General features: G+C 30.0%; 1 protein-coding gene across 1 annotated transcript; it reads left to right on the forward strand.

The window, feature by feature from the left end:
• Positions 1 to 4,720: 4,720 nt before the first annotated feature.
• On the forward strand, positions 4,721 to 20,844 carry LOC114290448 (beta-galactosidase 15-like). The gene is made up of 19 exons (XM_082891729.1): positions 4,721 to 5,068; positions 15,998 to 16,088; positions 16,787 to 16,882; positions 16,969 to 17,081; positions 17,179 to 17,245; positions 17,350 to 17,442; positions 17,556 to 17,699; positions 17,785 to 17,870; positions 17,965 to 18,070; positions 18,170 to 18,257; positions 18,337 to 18,455; positions 18,554 to 18,715; positions 18,825 to 19,039; positions 19,128 to 19,231; positions 19,333 to 19,442; positions 19,550 to 19,771; positions 19,916 to 20,127; positions 20,250 to 20,523; positions 20,679 to 20,844. Exons 1-19 carry the CDS (start codon positions 4,974 to 4,976, stop codon positions 20,781 to 20,783), a joined length of 2,502 nt encoding a protein of 833 aa, XP_082747855.1. The 5' UTR covers positions 4,721 to 4,973; the 3' UTR covers positions 20,784 to 20,844.
• Positions 20,845 to 22,118: the final 1,274 nt, after the last annotated feature.

The following is a 22,118-nucleotide window of genomic DNA, read 5'->3' on the forward strand; positions in this document are numbered from 1 at the left end:
ATTGAGTTTAAGAATTTCATTGTCTTTTGAAAATTTCATTGTCTTAGCTCTCAATATTTTAGCTTAAAATTTAAAAAATCAAAAAAAAAATTTAAAAGTAAACGACCTATACCAAAAAATAAAAAGAAAAAAAATTCTCTCTATTTTGTACAATTTTTCATAAAAAATTAAAAAGTTATTCAAAATATATTAATTTTTTTACCTTATATTTTAATAAAAAAATTAAAAATTATTAAAATAACTTATTCCAAACCAGGTCTAATATCCTTTAAAAGTTTATTTATTTATTTATCTATTTGTGCATTTATTTTTTGTAGATGAGTTTTTGAATTGACCCGTTAGGTAATACATAATTAGCTTAGTTATGTGATTGCCAAGGAACCCAGTTGCTGCAACTGTGTAATATTCTTTTTCTTTCTCCCATATATTTTTATTCTAGGATTGCCAAAAGGTTTACAAGACAATAAGTTGAAATTTGTGCTTAGCTTTGTACTTATTCCATAGTTGATCCTTTAGCTATTGGTTGACATTGTGTCATGCATTTTATATCTGTTTGAAAATTGAGTACGTTGTGATTTCTGAAATGGATTTGATGGGTTTAATTCGCAGAAATTCAAAGTTAAATGGATTTCTAATAATTTGATTTCTAATTTCTAATAATTTGTCTTCCCAAAGTACACGCAGAGAGATGGTGAAACTGTAAGTCTCTAATTTTAATTCGGTGTAAGCTATTTTAATTGTTGTGGTTGGAGTGGTTGTGATTTCTGAAATGGGTTTGATGGGTTTTGATTTCTAATAATTTGAAATGGATTTGATGGGTTTAGTTAAATTTGTATGAAACAATAATATTAGGAGTCAATAACTCAAAACACACCCACACAAATATGAAACAACATTTGATGATAAAGAGGATTACATGGTATTCTTATGTGTTTGTTTCTTTTGTTATATAGATTACCATGTCATATTGTTCATTATGGTTTCATGTCTATAAATCGTGAACAACTTTTTTTTTTTTCTTCCATCTTTCTGTATCATTAATTTACATGATTTTGTTAGTTCTGCTAAGCCCAGCTAGAAGAAAACATGTATCATCATCAATTCATATAGTTTTGCGTTTTTTATTAGTTGGGTAATGAATTCAGTTTCTGCTTGAAATTTCAGATTTTGCCTTCAAAGGCCTGCGAAGAAAGCAAAAAATTTCCAGGTGAGATTCTAATTGCGAACATATTCAGTTTGCTTTGAAATCCTTTACTTGGGTTCATTTTTGTTTATCATCATTTCCACAAAAATGCATAGTCAGTCTATACATGCGTAATAAAATTTTCAATCCATTTCATTATGTATTCACCTTAAACTGGGGATATGACTCATGAGAGCAGGGGCATTATTCATTCTTCATAGCAGATGACAGAAAATGAAACACTTCTCACCTAATTTAAGTGTTTTTAGGTGAGAATATGGCTATGTAGGTGAGAATATTTAGGTGAGAATATGGCTACATAGCCATATCAGAAAATGAAAATTTTCTGATTATTAGGTGAGAATATTTTCTGATTATTTACTACATAGCCCTGGGGCATTATTCAAAATACCCAGAAATGTGACATTTCATGGTGTTTTTAACTTCTGTTTTCTGATTAATGTGATGAAATGAAACAAAATAAGAGAATCCCATTATTACCATTTGTAAATATATACCCAAAAAATAAATAAATAAATCAAAGATCTCTAATAACGTGACATAAAGAAAAATTCCTAAGAACAAGCTGGTGCTTTGAAATCTTTAAGACTTGCAAAAACAATAGAATCAGGTGCAACACTGATAGGGTTTGAAGCATGCACGAGCACTGGATACATAACTGGTATATCCTTTGACTCTATGAGCACCAAGGGGACACCATTTAACATCAACACATCACTTTGAATATTGCCATCTGTTGGAGTCAAGTGGTACTCTTCCCTGTGGATTTGTTGTTGGTTATCATCATAGTTGTCAGGATAGAAGTTCAAGTCATCCGCAACCGAAACTTCATAGGTAGTAGAATTTGACATGTTGATTAGAAGCAGTGAAATGCCCGACTGAGATAAAATAGAGTAAATGAATTTAATTAATGAAGTGATAGCTAAACGATATATTATTGAGAAGAAAGAGAAATTAAGCTAAAAAAGGTTAATGAAAAATCTAGAAATCCCCTAGATGTTGATTTGTGATTATGTATCAATTTTAAGCAGAATATAACAATCCCAATCAAACAATCAAACAATCAAGACAAAGAGACACAGCGATTTAACGTGGAAAAAACCACAATTGGACACCTCCAACTGTGATCAAAAAAACCACGGGCAACAGCCACAAGAACAATCCACTAAGAAGAATTAAAGGAATTACACAGGTATACTCTCAATTACCTAGCGAATCCACAACGCCTAATTGAACCAACCTCTATGTGCCTCTTCCAACCCCATCTTCACCACGGAATTGTCTTTCTGATGAGCCACTCCGGATTCCACCAAAGCTTCAGGCTCGAATTCTTCAGAATCCACAACTGAAGAATAACTCTCTCTTTTGTGTATAACAAACAAACCTTTGATGTACTCTCTTTAGATCATGAGTTGAATACTCAATAAAAACATCAAAGAAAACTCCCAAAGTATCCCCAGATATAAACCCTAGAAACCAAAAAGAAGATCTGGAGAAGTTATCCTTAAAATCTGACCCAACACGCGAATTTATAGAATCTGTCCCGCGATCTCCGCTCGAGCTCACCACAGCCCGCTCGAGCGGACTGTCCAAAAACTGCGTGCGAACAAACTGAGATGCGCTCGAGCGTAGGAGCATCCGCTCGAGCGTAAAATCACACCTTCCAGTATTTTTTACAGGCGACTGCAGAGATGCTGAGAGCTTCCAATCCCCGCTCGAGCGTCACTTTCCCCGCTCGAGCGGGAAGGCCAAAAAATGGAAAAACTGGAAAAATATAACATGATCGGACAGGCAACTTTGAATGCATTTTTGAAAGCTTTATCAACACAAACTCAAAGGAGTTTTGTCAAACGGGATTGCCAAGAATAAAACCTAACAATCTCCCCCTTTGGCAATGCCGTGACAAAACACACCTAACAAATAAAATCCTAAACACCCCAACCCATTACAGCCAACAAAAGCCAACTTCTTTCTCAAGGTCATGATCTGCAAAACAGTCATTAGTGCCACAATCTCCAAAACAACTATTAGTCCCACAAGATTATATGAATAAGTAATAGACATATGACACGATAATCTTGAAACATGAGATGGAAAACATGAATAGATGAAAACTAAGACTCATGAAAAACAACTCTCAAACAACAAAAGCAAGATCATAAACCACACAAGCAATGATATGACGATGTAAATACCATGAACATACAAGAAGGGCAAATAGTACATAGCAACAGCAAAACATATAGCCAATCTCAAAAGCCAACATATCAAAATGAACCAAACTCCCCCTCACTAAAAGCAACCACAAACACTGAAAACAGTGAACAAGAAGAAAACGACAAAAAATAATATGGTGGAGCAAGCAAGGAATTTCATATTAGTACCTTAAAACACATAAGATTATCCAAGAAGCACCATTACAAGAAAACACAATGTGCACAGTCTGTAGAAGATTTCTCATGAAAGAAAGTGATGCACTATGTGAAAAGCATAGATCCCATGATAAAAAGTGTGTGTGTGACGCTTGGAGTTCGACAAACACTAGATTCAATCCTAGTAGTGATATGAAAGCTGGACCTCCGACAAGAGAATCTTAAGCACGACAAAGGAAAGTCAAACCACTAGGAATCAAGGGGTATTTGGTGAGTAAAGGCGGAGGCTCCCCCTCAATCAATGAATCTTTTTTTTCTTTCTTTTTTTTTTTTTTCTTTCTTTTGTATTTTTTGTCTTCTTTTCTTTCTTTTTCTTTTTCTTTTGCACAATCATTGGTGGCTGACACGCTCAAGAGTATGGAAACCGAACCAGAGAAGCATGGATATAATAATGATGGCCTGGTTGGTGACTCTGAGGTAGCCTTTTCCTCATGGCTGGACTGCAAAGAATAGAGGGGAAAGCCGTGGAGGTGCAAAAAAGATGGTAGGTGGTTAAGAGCCTCAACATCACCCAAGATATGCTAGTATAGGTCAATTCCTCTAGAAAAGCAAAAGATACAATGCCAGAAGTCCATAGAAAAAAATAATCACTAGGGCGGAAGACTCCAGAATTTGCTAATCCAAGAATGTGTACAGAATGAGACATACTAATCAAAGAACACACACTCCAAAATGAGTAATGACCACAGAAAGCACACACATATTAACATGTAATGGATATTCTCATCAATTCCAATATGCACCAAGGACCACTCAAAAAATTCAAGCTTGCAAAACCATACTAAGAAAATCTTTTTGGATTTTTTTTTTTTTTTTTTTTTTTTCAAATTTTTTCTTAACCAAAGCAAGACAAAAAGCAAACAAGCACACATTAAAAGATCCGAAAAAAAAACACACAAAAACCTATAAACTAAAACGACCAAACAAATTAACACAAGTCAACTTTTCTCACCCAAATCTTTTTGGTCTTAACAAAATCAGGTCTAGCGGTCTTGGTAAGTGTCGTGGTGTAGTGAACACCCGCATGAATCTTGGTATTCCGCCTAGACATGTAAGTCGAATTTCTACCCTTTTGAGGCACTCTCCCATGCAACTTATAACAATAAGGGCGAATATGACCATGCATACCACAATGATGACAAATAAACACAGGGTGTACCTTCTTTTCTTTTACCTTACCAACTCTAGGAAGTTTGAGAAGTCCATCCTTTTGTTGAATCTTTTGTCCTCCCTTTCCTTGAGTTCTTGTATCATGAGATGTGGAAGCACTCTGTTTTTGCTCTTTCTTACCACCAAAGCCAATGCCACTCTTGTCACAACTCATTTGTTGAGACCCAATGATATCCTCCAAAGTCTTTGATCCTCTGTTCCAAAGACCAATGGTAGCCATAGCACACTTGAGCTCTTCCTCTTTCTTGATCATTAGTTCTTCCAAAGCAACTTGTGACATCTCGAGAGATTCAATCTTTTCTTCATACATGGCGTGGGTTTGCAGCAGCTCATTCTTCTCTGTCTCACAAGTCAACAATTTTGCACAAAGAACTTGTCGATCATCAGCTATCTTGATGGCATTGATCCTAGCCTCGGAAATCTCCTCCTTAAGTTTGACATTCTCACATTCACATGCTTTGAGTTTCTTTGTGAGTTTGTCATTCAATTTGAATAACTTAAGAGACTCCTGATACAACTTTTCATAAGCTTGCTCAAGCTCTTCATGATCACTTTCTGAGGATTCATCATCAGTGATATTCTCAACCGACATCTTCGGAGAATCTGTTTGTCCTTCAGCTTCGGAAGCTGCCATGAAAGCCAGAAATTGTTTATGACCCTCTTCACCGTGATCTTCATTGTCACTTTCATCTTTATCAGATTCTGATTCATCATCCCAAGTGATAGCGAGGGCTTTCTTCTTCCTCAAACGAGTAGGGCATTCTGAAGCAAAGTGGCCAAATCCTTGGCATTCATAGCATTGGAGTCTTTCAGAGTTCTCTTGTATCTTTCCTTTCTCCTTCTTGGCTATAGGATTAATTTTGAGTTTATCTTTGCCTTTAGATTTATGAGAATGAGTAGATTCCAAAAGATTAGGATTCTTTTTCAAAAAAGATTTTTTAAATTGTTTAACAAAAGCAGCCATAATCTTGGAATCTATATCACTATCCTCATCAGAATCCTCTCTAACTTTATGAGCACTACTAAAAGCAATATCTTTTTGTTTCTTTTTGAAATTCCTATGTGCTTCATAAGTTTGAAGGTTTCCAACCAACTGATCCAGCTTGAGGTTGTCAACATCTTGAGCCTCCTCAATAGCCGTAACTTTTGGTTGGAACCGATCGGGCAAGGATCTCAAAATTTTTCCCACAACTTTGGATTCTGGAATTTTTTCACCTAAATTGAAGCTGGAATTTACAATGTCACTCAACTTCGCATAAAATTCATCAAAGGTCTCACTATCTTTCATTGAAAGGTTTTCGAAACTAGATGTGAGCCTTTGAAGTTTTGAGCGTTTAACAGAAGGAGTGCCCTCATGAATAGTTTGTAAGATATCCCAAGCCTCTTTTGCGATTTCACAATTACAAATACGACTAAATTCTTCAGGTGTGACAGCGCAAAAGAGAGAATTGATAGCTTTACTATTCCAGCTACTATTTTGGTAATCAGTTGTGTCCCACTGATCAATTGGTTTGGGGATTGTAACTCTATCAACAGTAATTGTTGGTTCAGTCCACCCATTCATGACGGATTGCCAAACTTTTTCATCAATAGATTTTAAAAAAGATCTCATCCGAGCTTTCCAAAAAGGATAATTGGATCCGTCAAGTAGAGGTGGTCGAACCATAGAATTTCCTTCACGAATTGTATCCATTATCACAAATCAAACAAGATCTCGTTCTAAAAAAATTTTTTTTTTTTTTTTTAAAAAAAAAATAGAACGACCCGCTCTGATACCAATTGAAAAATCTAGAAATCCCCTAGATGTTGATTTGTGATTATGTATCAATTTTAAGCAGAATATAACAATCCCAATCAAACAATCAAACAATCAAGACAAAGAGACACAGCGATTTAACGTGGAAAAAACCACAATTGGACACCTCCAACTGTGATCAAAAAAACCACGGGCAACAGCCACAAGAACAATCCACTAAGAAGAATTAAAGGAATTACACAGGTATACTCTCAATTACCTAGCGAATCCACAACGCCTAATTGAACCAACCTCTATGTGCCTCTTCCAACCCCATCTTCACCACGGAATTGTCTTTCTGATGAGCCACTCCGGATTCCACCAAAGCTTCAGGCTCGAATTCTTCAGAATCCACAACTGAAGAATAACTCTCTCTTTTGTGTATAACAAACAAACCTTTGATGTACTCTCTTTAGATCATGAGTTGAATACTCAATAAAAACATCAAAGAAAACTCCCAAAGTATCCCCAGATATAAACCCTAGAAACCAAAAAGAAGATCTGGAGAAGTTATCCTTAAAATCTGACCCAACACGCGAATTTATAGAATCTGTCCCGCGATCTCCGCTCGAGCTCACCACAGCCCGCTCGAGCGGACTGTCCAAAAACTGCGTGCGAACAAACTGAGATGCGCTCGAGCGTAGGAGCATCCGCTCGAGCGTAAAATCACACCTTCCAGTATTTTTTACAGGCGACTGCAGAGATGCTGAGAGCTTCCAATCCCCGCTCGAGCGTCACTTTCCCCGCTCGAGCGGGAAGGCCAAAAAATGGAAAAACTGGAAAAATATAACATGATCGGACAGGCAACTTTGAATGCATTTTTGAAAGCTTTATCAACACAAACTCAAAGGAGTTTTGTCAAACGGGATTGCCAAGAATAAAACCTAACAATCTCCCCCTTTGGCAATGCCGTGACAAAACACACCTAACAAATAAAATCCTAAACACCCCAACCCATTACAGCCAACAAAAGCCAACTTCTTTCTCAAGGTCATGATCTGCAAAACAGTCATTAGTGCCACAATCTCCAAAACAACTATTAGTCCCACAAGATTATATGAATAAGTAATAGACATATGACACGATAATCTTGAAACATGAGATGGAAAACATGAATAGATGAAAACTAAGACTCATGAAAAACAACTCTCAAACAACAAAAGCAAGATCATAAACCACACAAGCAATGATATGACGATGTAAATACCATGAACATACAAGAAGGGCAAATAGTACATAGCAACAGCAAAACATATAGCCAATCTCAAAAGCCAACATATCAAAATGAACCAAACTCCCCCTCACTAAAAGCAACCACAAACACTGAAAACAGTGAACAAGAAGAAAACGACAAAAAATAATATGGTGGAGCAAGCAAGGAATTTCATATTAGTACCTTAAAACACATAAGATTATCCAAGAAGCACCATTACAAGAAAACACAATGTGCACAGTCTGTAGAAGATTTCTCATGAAAGAAAGTGATGCACTATGTGATCCCCGTCATAATCAGCGAAGTGGCAATCTTGAAAGCTTTATCAACACAAACTTCTCTGAAAGGCTTGATTCGGGTTGGATTCGCATCTAAACACTCAAAGTCTCACTGAAATAAAAATGCGAATAAAATTACAACTCAAAGGAGTTTTGTCAAACGGGATTGCCAAGAATAAAACCTAACAGTTAAGAATATTGCGCTTACTTCTTTCTTAAGTGGAAGGGGAACTGTCATAAGTGGTCTGAAGTACAATCTTTCCCATTAAGCGATGCCACAGAAGAGCACTGTAGAAGAGCCAACCAAACATTAATATAGAATAAATGTGTTAAAATGATAATTTCAGCTTTATTAAATAGTAAAGGGTTTTAGAAAATCTCAATATTGACTAACCCGTAATAATCCGAATTGGGGATAAATGTTGTAGTGTTGAGAAGGCCATAATTTCCTCCAATCAATGCCTGTCTGCAAAAAACCAATTTTAGGAAAATATTCTGATATGGCTATGTAGGAAAATTATCCAGTTTTATGTCACATTTCTGGGTATTTTTCCAAAACTGAAAAACAGATGACAGAAAATGAAAACGCAACTAAACAAGTACTTATTTTCGAGTATTCATATGTATATATAATCATAAATATTTAAATGATGGCCATTTTTAGAATTTTTCATTGTCTTCGTTTTTCAAAAAAACTACAAACAGAAACACAACTAAACGGCTAGGAAAATTATTTGTTCTATGTCACATATCGGGGTCATATACTATCCCAGAAAAATATATAGCAAAGAATAAGTTATTCAAAGATCTCATGTCGATTTTATCTCACACTACAGGGAATAAGTTATTCAAAGCTTGCGAATTTACCACCTATAGTCGGCCTCTGTGAGTATTCAACACCCTTACTCTGTTTTTCTTGCTAATTAAGTTCAACAAACTATTAAATTCATAAGATTTGATAGTCTTTAATGTATTAATTTTACTTGAATTGGGTTTTTATGCAGACTCAAGCTTCGTGGGATGTAGATTTTTATGTGAAGACAGTCATATCTTGCTGCTGCTGTTGCTTCATGGGATGCAGATTTTTATGTCAAAGTTGATGATGATGTTCATGTAAATATAGGTAAGAAATTTGTTTTTAGTACTTGATATAAAAATAAAATGCATACATGAAGGTCTAAAATCCAATACATAGATGCAAGACACTCAATGTGTTACAACTTTTAAATTCCCAATCGGGGTAGAAACTTCAGATGCCCATGTTCATATGAACCTCTAAATTCAAATCTACGACTGATATGATTGATTCAACAAGTTTTACTTGAAAATGAAATTATATATGTTTGTAACTCTACAAATGATTTATTTATTTTGTTGCATTGGGTAAGATGTTGTAAATTTTACAGCAACACTAGGAGAAACTTTGGCAAGATATAGGAAAAAGCCACGGGTGCATATCGGATGTATGAAATCTGGTCCTGTCCTTGCTCAGAAGTAAGTGGAATTTTGTCTTAAAATTCTTGCTCTTAACTGGATGTTGAGAAAGTGTTAAGCTTTTAGATGTCTTATTTGTGCACTCTGTGGAACAGGGGAGTGAGGTACCATGAACTTGAATCTTGGAAATTCGGGGAGGTAGGAAACAGGTATTTTAAAAGAATTGGTTACTTACATTTCGATAAACCAGTTAAGTTACACTCTCACATGGTGTTAAAAATGAGAGATCAAAAAAAGAAACGTGTGTATATCACTGAAGCCATTTTTGCACAGAGAGAGAAAGTGTGAGTTTTTGATGATGATACAAATTATGGGTTTTTGATCTCTGCAAATGTGAGAGAAAGTGTGGGTTTTTGATCTCTGCAAATGTGTGTGTATATATGTATGCGGAATTTGGGAATCCTAGAGGTGAGAAAGATGAAGAAAAATGAAAACCATGTCTCTGGAAATGTGTTTGTCAATTGTGATGCATGAGTCCTAGAGAGAGAATCTCTCCTTATCCTTTTTTAAAAAAAAAGTTAATTACACTTTTGATGAGGCACATCTGTCTAACTAGCTATATATTATATAAGTAAAAGTGAGTTTTTGTGAAGAGTTCTGTGAATTTAATCCGAACATTATTTTTTTAATCCTAACATTATTTACACCGTGCCTTCAGGCACGGGCATACGCTAGTATATATATATAACAGCTAATATCTCACTGGATGATATGGCTCAGCACCAAACCATACCCCAAATGAATCCAGGATAATCGCCCCGACCCGACCCTCCGCCTGGCCATACTTGGCAATCGAAACCCTCACATTTCTATTGAGATAATACACGAGATTTTAGAAAGTTAATAATTATTAAAAAATAAATTCCTATTTGATTGTATTTTATAATATTTTTATTTAATTTGTGTATGTAAATCTTACTTCACATCATTAAAAATATTTAATATTTCACATTATTGAAATTTTTTAAAAACTATCATATATATAACAGCTAATTTATCTAAGAATTACTTCAGACAACCAAAGTAGAGTAACAAAGACATTATAATAATCAAAATGACTAATGTTAAATAAAAGTAACACTAATTTTGTTTAATCAACAGTAGATATTATATTAATCATCTCATTTTAGTGGTTAAACTTTTTTTACATGCTATTTGTTTTTCGGTTATATTGATTCATTAAACATAAATAGGTTTGGAATGATTACATAAAAATAAAAAATAAAAAAGGTTTGGAAATGCATTAAAATTGAATTGACAAACATAAAGAATATAAATATTTAAATTATTCAAAAAAAATTAACATTTTAATATGAGACCTCTTCTATTTGCTCAAACTTTGAATTTAAATAATAAAAAAATTAAAAAAAGAAAAAATTTATGGTTTAGTTCTCAAAGGAAATAAGTTCCTAAAAATAAATTTAATCATGAGTTATTTTAACAGGATAATTAGCAACAAAAAATCAACTGATGAGTACATTTAAAGTATAAACCTATATCCAATCAATTTTGATGTGTTCTTCATTTTCAATCTAACATCTGCACCAAAAAAAATAAAATTAAATACAATTACTAAGTGAGAGAGTTACAAATTGATAATAGTAGTGCTTTTAAAAGAAAAAAAAAAGAATAAAATCTCAATTAAATAACACATTATTAACAAAAAGAAAGAAATAAAGAAAAATACAAATTGTAACAAAAAAATAATAAAAATTAAATAATAATATCTATTTACATAAACTCACTTTCTCACAAATGCAAAAACTCATGCAAGTACACATTTCAAATGTAAAGCAAATATTTAAGATTTTTCGGCACCGAAAAGAGATCAGAAATGACTCAATATTGATTGTTTCCCCCCTCCCCCACACCCCAATCTTTTGTTCATGATTTTATTTGTAGGAACTTGTTTTTATATTGAAAAGATTATGTTTAGACAAAAAAATATATATATATATATATATGGAATTCTATCCTATGGATAATTAATTGATGATTTCAAAAGAAAAAATATTAAATTCAACTTGAAGATAAATTTTAAAAAGATTAAGTTGAAATATATAGGAATTCTATAACAAACTAACAAAAGATAAATATAGATCATTAAAAAAATTATTATCTTTTTGGGATATTTATATCCCAATCTTAATTTTTTTTTTATTTAAATATTTTGTTATCTTATATTTGAATTTTCATTTTATAGTTCAAATCTAAATAGTTATATTTTTATTTCTGTATATTTTTTTCATCTCTATTTTTCATTTTATTTTTTTGTTATTCATACATAAATAGTTATTTATTTTAAAAAGTATTTAAATCCTAATATTTTTTATTTGAATATTAATCTTGTATTTGAAGTTTTATCAATTCAAAATATGGAATTGTATTAAATTTAAACTTTATATGGATAATTAATTGATGATTTTAAAAGGTAAAATAATAAGTTAAACTTGAAGATAAAATTTAAAAAGATTAAGTTGAAATATATGGAAATTCTACAACAAACTCACAGAATATAAATATAGATCTTTAAAAAATTTATTATCTTTCTGGGATTTATATCTCAAACTTAATATTTTTAATTTAAATATTTTCTTATCTTTTATTTGCATTTTTATTTATGTAATTTTATTATATTTTAAATTTATATGGATAATTAATTAATGTTTTTAAAAGATAAAATATTAAGTTTAACATGAAGATAAACTTTAAAAAGATTTAGCCAAAATATATGAAAATTCTACAACAAACTCACATAAAGTAAATATAGATTGTTAAAAACTTTATCATGTTTTTGAAATTTATATCTTAGTCTTAATCTTTTTTATTTAAATATTTTTTATCTTTTATTTGAATTTTTATTTTTCAGTTCAAATCTAAATAGTTTTATATATTTTTATCTCTATTTTTTTGTTCATATATAAATAATTATCTTTTTATTTTAAAATTTATTTGACTCGTAATATTTTTTTATTGTTCATATATAAATAGTTAACTTTTTATTTTTAAAATTAATTGACTCATAATATTTTTTATTTTATTATTTTTTAATCGTTTAAAGAATATAAATATTTAAATTATTCAAAAAAAAATTAACATTTTAAATATGAGATATCTTCCATTTGCTCAAACTCTGAATCTAAATAAATAAATAAAAAATTTGAACAAAGAAGAAATTTGTGGTTTAGTTCTCAAAGGAAATGAGTTACTAAAAATAAATTTAATCATGAATTATTTCAATAGGATAATCAACAATAAAAAATCAACTGATAAATACATTTAAAGTATAACACATATCCAATAAATTTTGATTCTTCATTTTCAATCTAACATCTACACCAAAAAAAAAAATTAAACACAAATAATCAATAAGTGAGAGAGTTACAAATTGATAATAACAGTGCTTTTATAAATATAAAAAAAGAATAAAATCTCAATTAAATGACAAATTATTAACAAAAAGAAAGAAATAAGGAAAAATACAGATTATAACAAAAAAAATTTTAAAAAATAATAATAATGTTCATTTATATGAACTCACTTTCTTACAAATGCAAAAACTCATGCAAGTACACATTTCAAATGTAAAGCAAATTTTTAAGATTTTTAGGCACCGAAAAGAGATCAGAAATGGCTCAATGTTGATTGTTTTCTCCCCAATTTTGTGTTCATGGTTTCTTTTGCAGGAACTTGTTTTTATATTAAGAAGATTATGTTTAAACAAAAGATATATATGGAATTCTATCATGTTTAAAATTTCTATGGATAAGTAATTGATGATTTTAAAAGATAAAATATTAAATTCCACTTAAAGATAAACTTTAAAAAGATTAAGTTGAAATATATAGAAATTTTATAACAAACTAACAAAAGATAAATATAGATCGTTAAAAAAATTATCATCTTTTTGAAATATTTATATCCCAATCTTATTCTTTTTTTTTATTTAAATATCTTGTTATCTTTTATTTGAATTTTCATTAAATAGTTATATTTTTATTTTTGTATATTTTTTCATCTATATTTATTTGTTATTCATATATATACATAATTACCTTTTTATTTTAAAAATCATTTGACTCGTAATATTTTTTTATTTAAATTTTTTTTAATTGTTCATATATAAATAGTTAACTTTTTTATTTTTATAATTAATTGACTCGTAATATTTTTTATTTATTTATTTTTATCTTTTATTTGACTCTTTATATTATTTTGTAGTTGAAATTTGAATAGTTATCTTTTTATTTTATTTATTTTAGATTATGTTTAAACAAAAGATATATATGGAATTCTATCATGTTTAAAATTTGTATGGATAAGTAATTGATGATTTTAAAAAATAAAATATTAAGTTCCACTTAAAGATAAACTTTAAAAAGATTAAGTTGAAATATATAGAAATTCTATAACAAACTAACAAAAGATAAATATAAATCGTTAAAAAAATTATCATCTTTTTGGGATATTTATATCCCAATCTTATTTTTTTTATTTAAATATTTTGCTATCTTTTATTTGAATTTTCATTAAATAGTTATATTTTTATTTTTGTATATTTTTTCATCTATATTTATTTGTTATTCATATATACGTAATTACCTTTTTATTTTAAAAATCATTTGACTCGTAATATTTTTTTATTAAAATTTTTTTTAATTGTTCATATATAAATAGTTAACTTTTTTATTTTTATAATTAATTGACTCGTAATATTTTTTATTTATTTTTTTTATCATTTATTTGACTCTTTATATTATTTTGTAGTTGAAATTTGAATAGTTATCTTTTTATTTTATATTTTTATCTCTACCTCTTTGTTGCTCATATTTAAATATTTATCATTTTATTTAAATATATATAATCCTTTTGGCTTTTGAGATTTAGATAATTGACAAATGATTAAAAATTAAGAAAAGTGTGAGGGGAGACTTGAAAAGTGACACATAGGAAAGAGAATCCATAAGAATTTAGTATTAAGAATTTGAAGAAATCTCATACTCCATTACATTTGTTTATATAGATAGTATAGATTAGGGCCGTTTGTTTTGGGTTAAGTAGATGGGAAGGGATTAGGATGGTGGAGGTGTTATTTAATATTGTGTTTATTTGTAGAGTTGGGGAAGGGATTAGGATGGTTGAGGTGATATAGATGGATGTTGGGGAGGGGATTGAGATGGAAGTTGGGGAGATGGTATTAGAAAAATAGTGAGAGGATTAAAAAAAAATTATTTTTTTTATTTGTTATATATTGGAAATTTTTTTATAAATATTAATGTTTAATTTTTTATATTCTTTTATTTGTTTTATTAGTTTATATAAAAATAATTTAACAATTCCTATACTAACAACTATCATCAAAATAAACACAATTTTACTTAATGTTTTCATTATCAATTTTTTCACTATAAATTCCCTCCATTCTACCTCTGAAAACAAACACGACCGTATTGCCTACTTCTTGCCAGCCTTTTTTATTTGATAAGCATCTTCATGGAAATTAGATAGACACGATAACACCAATTGGTGGGTTTTTTTTTTTTTTTCTTTTTGAGTTAAAGCAAAAATCAATCACGTGCAGTTTCAATTTAGATATGGATAAATTAAATCAGTGTTTCCTATTATTTAGTCTTTTGTCAATTTGATCCATATCTTTTCTATTGTGACAAATTTGATCTAATTTTTTCTAGCTACATAAATAAAATAATTTATAACCGATATTAATTTTTTGCGATATTACAGATCAGTGTAACTATAAAAAATTAATTACAAACTAATGATAAATTTTATCAATTTTAAAAATTAAATACATAAGTTTTTCATGTATTTGTAATTATTTTTATAGAATTACACTAAATTATAAATTTTTCTTAAATTTTTAATAAAATAGTCACGTGCATCGCATATGACCATTATTGTATTTTATTCCATATATATATAGATAAATAAATAAAAAAATGAAACTCGATGCATGACAAAATTGAAGACCAAAATTGAAGACCATTTGGTCTCTAAAAGGATTAGAATAGCAAATTAGTTTATGATAGTATATAATATATATCTATCATTTACAGTTATCTACATCTTATGGTAAATATAAATCTAGTTTTTTAGATTTTCTCTATCATTAACAGTTATCTACATCTTATGGTAAATATAAATCTAATTTTTTAGATTTTCTATAGATTATATTTCATCTCATTATTGTTTATCCTTTTATCTAAAACTCTATTATAAATAGACATCGTGGTGATTACTTCTCAACTTCCTCTCCTTAGAATAGAATTAGAATTAGAATTAGAATTAGAATTAGAATTTTCACACTGCAAAAATGAATGATTGTAGTAGATTTTTGGTGTTAACTACCATAATTCTGCTCTATTATTGTTTTTCTTTTTCGTTTGCTCTTGATGTTTCATATGACGAAAAAGCGCTTACAATTGATGGGGAACGGAAAATTATAATATCTGGTTCAATACACTATCCTCGTAGCACTCCCGAAGTAAGTTTTGAATTCAATGTTAAATGCAGATTTGTATTTTGTACTTTTAGGTTGTAATTTATTAATGTTGAAGCATATGAATCTTAATTTTATATAATTGAAAAAGAAAAAAACAAATAGGGAGACTCATCACACGATGCTCAGGGGCGACTCTACATGGGTCAAGCTATAAAAAAATTGTTAATTATTTTTTTTTTTAAATTTATATTGTAGTATTTAATTTAATTTCATTTCATTAAAAAATTAAGGGATCCTATCAAATAGGGATTCATACCCATTTGACACCTATTGTTTAAGAAGTTTAAAACATTGTTTGTTTAATAATTTTAAAAAACAATTTGAGTTTTTTATTTAATTTTATTTTTTACTGTTCGAACTTTTTAAATATCTTAAGCAATTTTTTTTCCATTTAAATTCTTTTAGTCTAAATATATTTAAAAGTAAAATATTTAAAAAAATTCACAAATCTTTTAATTTTTTTTAGATACATCAAGATTATGTGCATCTAATTTTTTTTTTTTTTACTTAAATAATTCATATAGACAACAAAAACACAAAATGAAAGAGTCCAACTACTTTCAAAATCAAATAGAGTTAATGTTGTTTAGTTTAAAAGTTTTTTTTTTCCTAGTAGAATTTATGGATGCTCGTGTTAAAGAGTACGACAATCAAGTTGAATTTGTAAAATTGTTTTTTAGATGTGGCCATCTTTGATCAAGAAAGCAAAGGAAGGAGGTCTCAATGCCATTGAGACTTATGTCTTTTGGAATGCCCATGAGCCAATATATCGACAAGTATGCTTTCTCATCTATCATTTTCTCATAGATTATTTTTCCTCTACTATATATGAATTTAACTCTTTTTCCTATCATTTGCACAGTACGATTTTTCAGAAAATTTAGATCTTGTTAGATTTATTAGAGCCATCCATGATGAAGGGTTGTATGCCATTTTGCGCATTGGACCATATGTATGTGCAGAATGGAATTATGGGTAATTATCCTAATATCTAAATTTACATAATAATAAAATTTTATAAAAATAAATAAATAAATTTACTTATTTTAATTAATTTATTTATATCTCACAGAGGGTTCCCAGTTTGGTTGCATAATATTCCGGGCATTGCATTCAGGACTAACAATGAAGTGTATGAGGTAATTTTATGAATTTTACAATTAAGTGTTTGATACTTTTAAAAATAAAAAAAAATAAAAAAATTATCTTTCAGTAACTCTTTTTCAATTATTTTCAAATTCAGAATGAGATGAAGAATTTCACAACTTTGATTGTTGACATGGTAAGAGATGAAGGTCTCTTTGCCTCTAAAGGAGGACCTATAATCCTCGCACAGGTTTGTTTGTAGTATTATGATATTATTATATTTATTTTATTTTTTCTTATTGTTTGAATATTCTTATTGCTAATATAATTATTCTCTATCTTTCAAAAAATAAAAAATTAAAGATTGAAAACGAGTATGGCAATGTTATGTGGTCCTATGGAAATGAGGGAAAATCATACATAAACTGGTGTGCTGACTTGGCTCAATCTTTCCACATTGGAGTGCCATGGATTATGTGCCAACAATCGAATCCTCCACAAGGAATGGTATTAATATTTTCTATATTCTAATTCTTTTAATCCTTTTAATTTTTAAGTAAATGTGTTTAAAGTTTTAAGTTTATTCTGACAGATTAACACATGCAATGGTTGGTATTGTGATGGATTCCATCCTAGTAGTGGCATTCCGAAGATGTGGACCGAAAATTGGAGCGGCTGGTAGTATTCAATATTTGTCTTTGCTAGTATCATGTTTTTATGTATTAAATCAATAATCATGCTTATTATTATCTTTCTATCACGGATTAATTAGGTATAAGGGTTGGGGCCAAAAAACTCCGCACAGAACTGCTGAAGATCTTGCCTTTGCAGTTGCCCGATTTTTTCAATATGGTGGCACGTTACAAAACTATTATATGGTTTGTAACTAAATATATTTTTTTATTTTGTTTCGCATGAAATTCAACAACAAAATAGATAATTTCTTAATTGTATTTTTTTTTTTTTCCCCAACGAAGTACCACGGTGGTACTAATTTTGGTAGAGTATCGGGAGGTCCTTACATTGCTACAACGTATGATTACGATGCACCCCTTGATGAATATGGTAAACAAACTTAACTTCTTATTTAATTTTTGTAAACTATATTTTTCATTTACATGTATTATTATGATATTTTTTTTAGGAAATTTGAATCAACCCAAGTGGGGACATCTTAAGCAACTCCATCTCCTCATTAGATCAATGGAGGATATCCTCACACATGCTGTGATTAGAAATGTTGAATATGGGAATATGATGACAGTAAGCTTTATTTTATTTATTTATTTATTTTTAATAAAGAATTATCAAATACATAGAGGTGTCTTTCAACTAAAAATGTTATCTTCTTCTTTTTTCAGGCAACAATATTTAAGTACAGTGGTAAAAGGGTGTGTTTCTTTGGAAATGCAAATGACAAAGAAGACATAACAATTAATTTTGAGAACAATAATTACACTATTCCTGCATGGTCTGTTAGTATCCTTCCAGATTGCTATACGGAGGTTTACAACACTGCTCGGGTAAAAAATTTGTACCTAATTTTATTTTTTTATATTAATTGTAAAATTAGTTTAGAAAACTTTGCATTATATATTTTGGTCTTAGTTTTGGCTGATTTTTGTTATATAGGTCAATACTCAAACATCTAATATGGTGATGAAGTTGAATGAAGCCGATGAATATCAAGAACCGTATAATTTGCAGTGGACATGGAAATCAGAACACTTTGAGCATCTTAAGTTCAATGACAAAAAGATGACGAATGATTATATTTATACTGGTAATCAATTAATGGATCAAAAGTTTGCGAATGACACTAGTGATTATTTGTGGTACATGACTAGGTAATTATATGGTTCTATTTTCTTTTTGTTTATTACTATATATGTATCTTAATTTTATTGAACTTTTTAAAAAACATTTTCTTTTTAGTGTGGACATTGATCACAAGGATCCGGCTTGGAAGAACAATGTTACCTTAAAAGTTCACACGGCTGGGCATGTACTTCATGCATTTGTTAACGGGAAGCACGTTGGTAATGCGATTAATTATTTTTAATTAAATCAGTAGAAAGTCCAAATATTCAATTGAAATATTCAGTAGAAAGTCCAAGTCCAAATAATAATTTAATTTCAGGATCTCAATGGGCCAAAGGTGGGCACTATGAATTCGATTTTGAATCAATGATTAAAATGAAAAATGGAACGAACTCGATATCTCTGTTGAGCGTCACTGTTGGTTTGGAAGTAAGAATTATAGTATTAAATGTACAACAATGGCACCTTTTTTTTGTTATATTCTTTTAAATAATTAATTAAACATTTTTTTTTTTTTTTGATGTTGTGGTGACTAGAACTATGGTGGCCACTTTGATGAAATAAAAAATGGAATTCATGGTCCGGTGAAATTGATGGGTGATAACAACCAAGTGAAGGACTTGCAAAATAGTACTTGGACATACAAGGTCGGAATCCATGGTATAGACAAGAAAAAACTCTACATGAGGGAAAATCGGTATAACCGAAAATGGGAACTAGAAAATCTCCCTACAGATAGGATGTTTGTTTGGTATCAGGTGATTCAATCAATTTAACATTGCTAATTTTTTGCAATGCCATTCTTTTTTTTTTTTCTTTTTTTTTTTTTGTTGTTGTTATTTTCTAACATTCTTATCCTAAGAACTCGAAATAACAATTTTTTATTTTTTTATTTGTTGTAGACGACTTTTATGGCTCCGATGGGGGATGATCCAGTTGTTTTGGATTTATTGGGATTAGGTAAAGGAATTGCTTGGGTGAACGGCCATAACATCGGGAGATACTGGCCAAGCTTTTTTGCTGATGATAATGGATGTGATTATAAATGTGACTATCGCGGAACATATTCTAATTCAAAATGCTTGAGTGGATGTGATCAATCTTCACAAAGATGGTAATTAAAATTTTCAATTTCATATATATATATATATGAGTTTTAAAATTTATTATAATTTTTATGTCAAAATAATTAATTTAGTAATGTTTTTTTTTTATTTATTTATTAATAATTACTAGGTACCATGTGCCACGGTCTTTCCTCCAAGATGACGATAACTTGTTGGTTTTGTTTGAGGAGTTTGGAGGCAACCCTGCTAATTTGAAAATCCAAACCGTCACGGTTGGAACAATTTGTGCAAATGCTTATGAAGGGAACAAGTTGGAGCTATCATGCCAAGGAGGAACTATATCTGAAATCAAATTTGCTAGCTACGGTAATCCAAGAGGTTCTTGTGGATCTTTTGAAAGAGGAACTTGTGAATCTCCTAACACTACAACGATCATCGAAAATGTAAGTTTACTTATTACTTTATCCTCCATTGCATGTTTTTAGTTGATTAATTCGTTTTTTGGGTTTTGAAGTTTTTTTTAATCCTCCGAACACTTGATTTTAGTTGATTAATTCATTTTTCAGGTTCTGATTCTTTTATTTTTGGTTAATGGCAGGCATGCGTTGGCAAAGAGAGTTGTGTGATTGATGCATCTGAATTCACTTTTCCTAATAATTGCAAACTCGTTGGGCAAAGACTTGCTGTTGAAGCTATTTGTTAGACAAAATTATTTTAGGGTTTTTAACTAATGATAGTTGTTAGATGTTTTAGTTTTAGTTTGTTTTAGTGGTATTACTTTTTAGTTTGGTGATTTTTTTATTGTTTGAAGGGTATAGTTATTTTAATGGATATTAAGTTGTGTTATCAGTGCTACAATTATTTGGCTATAATCTAAGTTTCAGTCATCTCAAAGTAATATTTTGAATTAAGGTGTTCTGTAACACTTCGAATTTTAATATCTAAAGTCCATGAATTTAGTTTAAAGTATGAAATTTCTGTTTAAATGGCTCCTTCCATCGTTTTGGTTCATATTTGCTAACTAGAGCAGGGATATTATATTAAAACATGTTTGAGAGAGAGAGAGAGAGAGAGAGAGAGAGAGAGGTAGGTGTGTCGTGTAATTAGTGAGATCTTAATATTCTCTTACCAAAAACCATACAACAAAAAAAAAATGACAAGACCTTAAAGACCAAACAAACAATTATACAACAAATTAGAAACAACAACAAAAAAAAAAAACTACAAATCCATCAAAAAACAATTAATTACAATCCAAAGAAAATCACCATAGGTTTGTGTAAAGACTATTTAAAAATGAATTTTATGTAATTTACCCTTTGTGTTTTATAGTGTGGACTGGGGCTTGTAGGTATGTCATGTTTAGGGGATCTTTTAAGGGTTATTTGTTAATGTTTTTATTTTTTTATTTCTTATATTTTGTTGTTTGTTGTTGTCTTTTTTTTTTTCTTTTTTCTTTTTTTCTTTTTTTTGGGAGGGGGGTGCAAATTCTTTAGAATTTTTGTAAACTAAAAAAGGGTGATTTTTCAAAACAAAATTTTAGTCTCTTTTCTATCACCCACCACTGACCACCTGCCACCACCACCCACCATTAGCCAACCGCTTGGTCGGTTTATTACCCATGACCTCCACCCAACCATTAGTGAGCTTCAACAAATCTTCCGAGGAAGATTGGTCACCAGTTTAATCTCCGGTCACCTCTGGCCACTTTGCACTGTCCATCCTCATCATCCATTGTCGGCCAGCATTTCTAGCAACTCATTAAACATTTTTTTTTATTTATTTTAAAAATATTTGTACCCCAAGCAAGTTTTTTATTTTAATATTTTACAATAAAAAAATTTATTTTATTTTGATATTTTATGAATAAAATACTGACAACATTAACAAACCGCATGCATTTTTCCTAGCTTTTGCTCTTTAGGCATAGTTCGGGAAGTTGGTTTTGGTGGGTTAGGGGCTAAAATAGTCACAAAAAACAAAATAGGTTATTTTAGCTACAAAAAATAAAACATCAAATTCAACCCATAATCATTAC

The sequence above is a fragment of the Camellia sinensis genome, chromosome 10, assembly GCF_055761805.1.
Source record: "Camellia sinensis isolate YWXY chromosome 10, ASM5576180v1, whole genome shotgun sequence".
In the NCBI taxonomy this organism is placed as follows: Eukaryota; Viridiplantae; Streptophyta; class Magnoliopsida; order Ericales; family Theaceae; genus Camellia; species Camellia sinensis.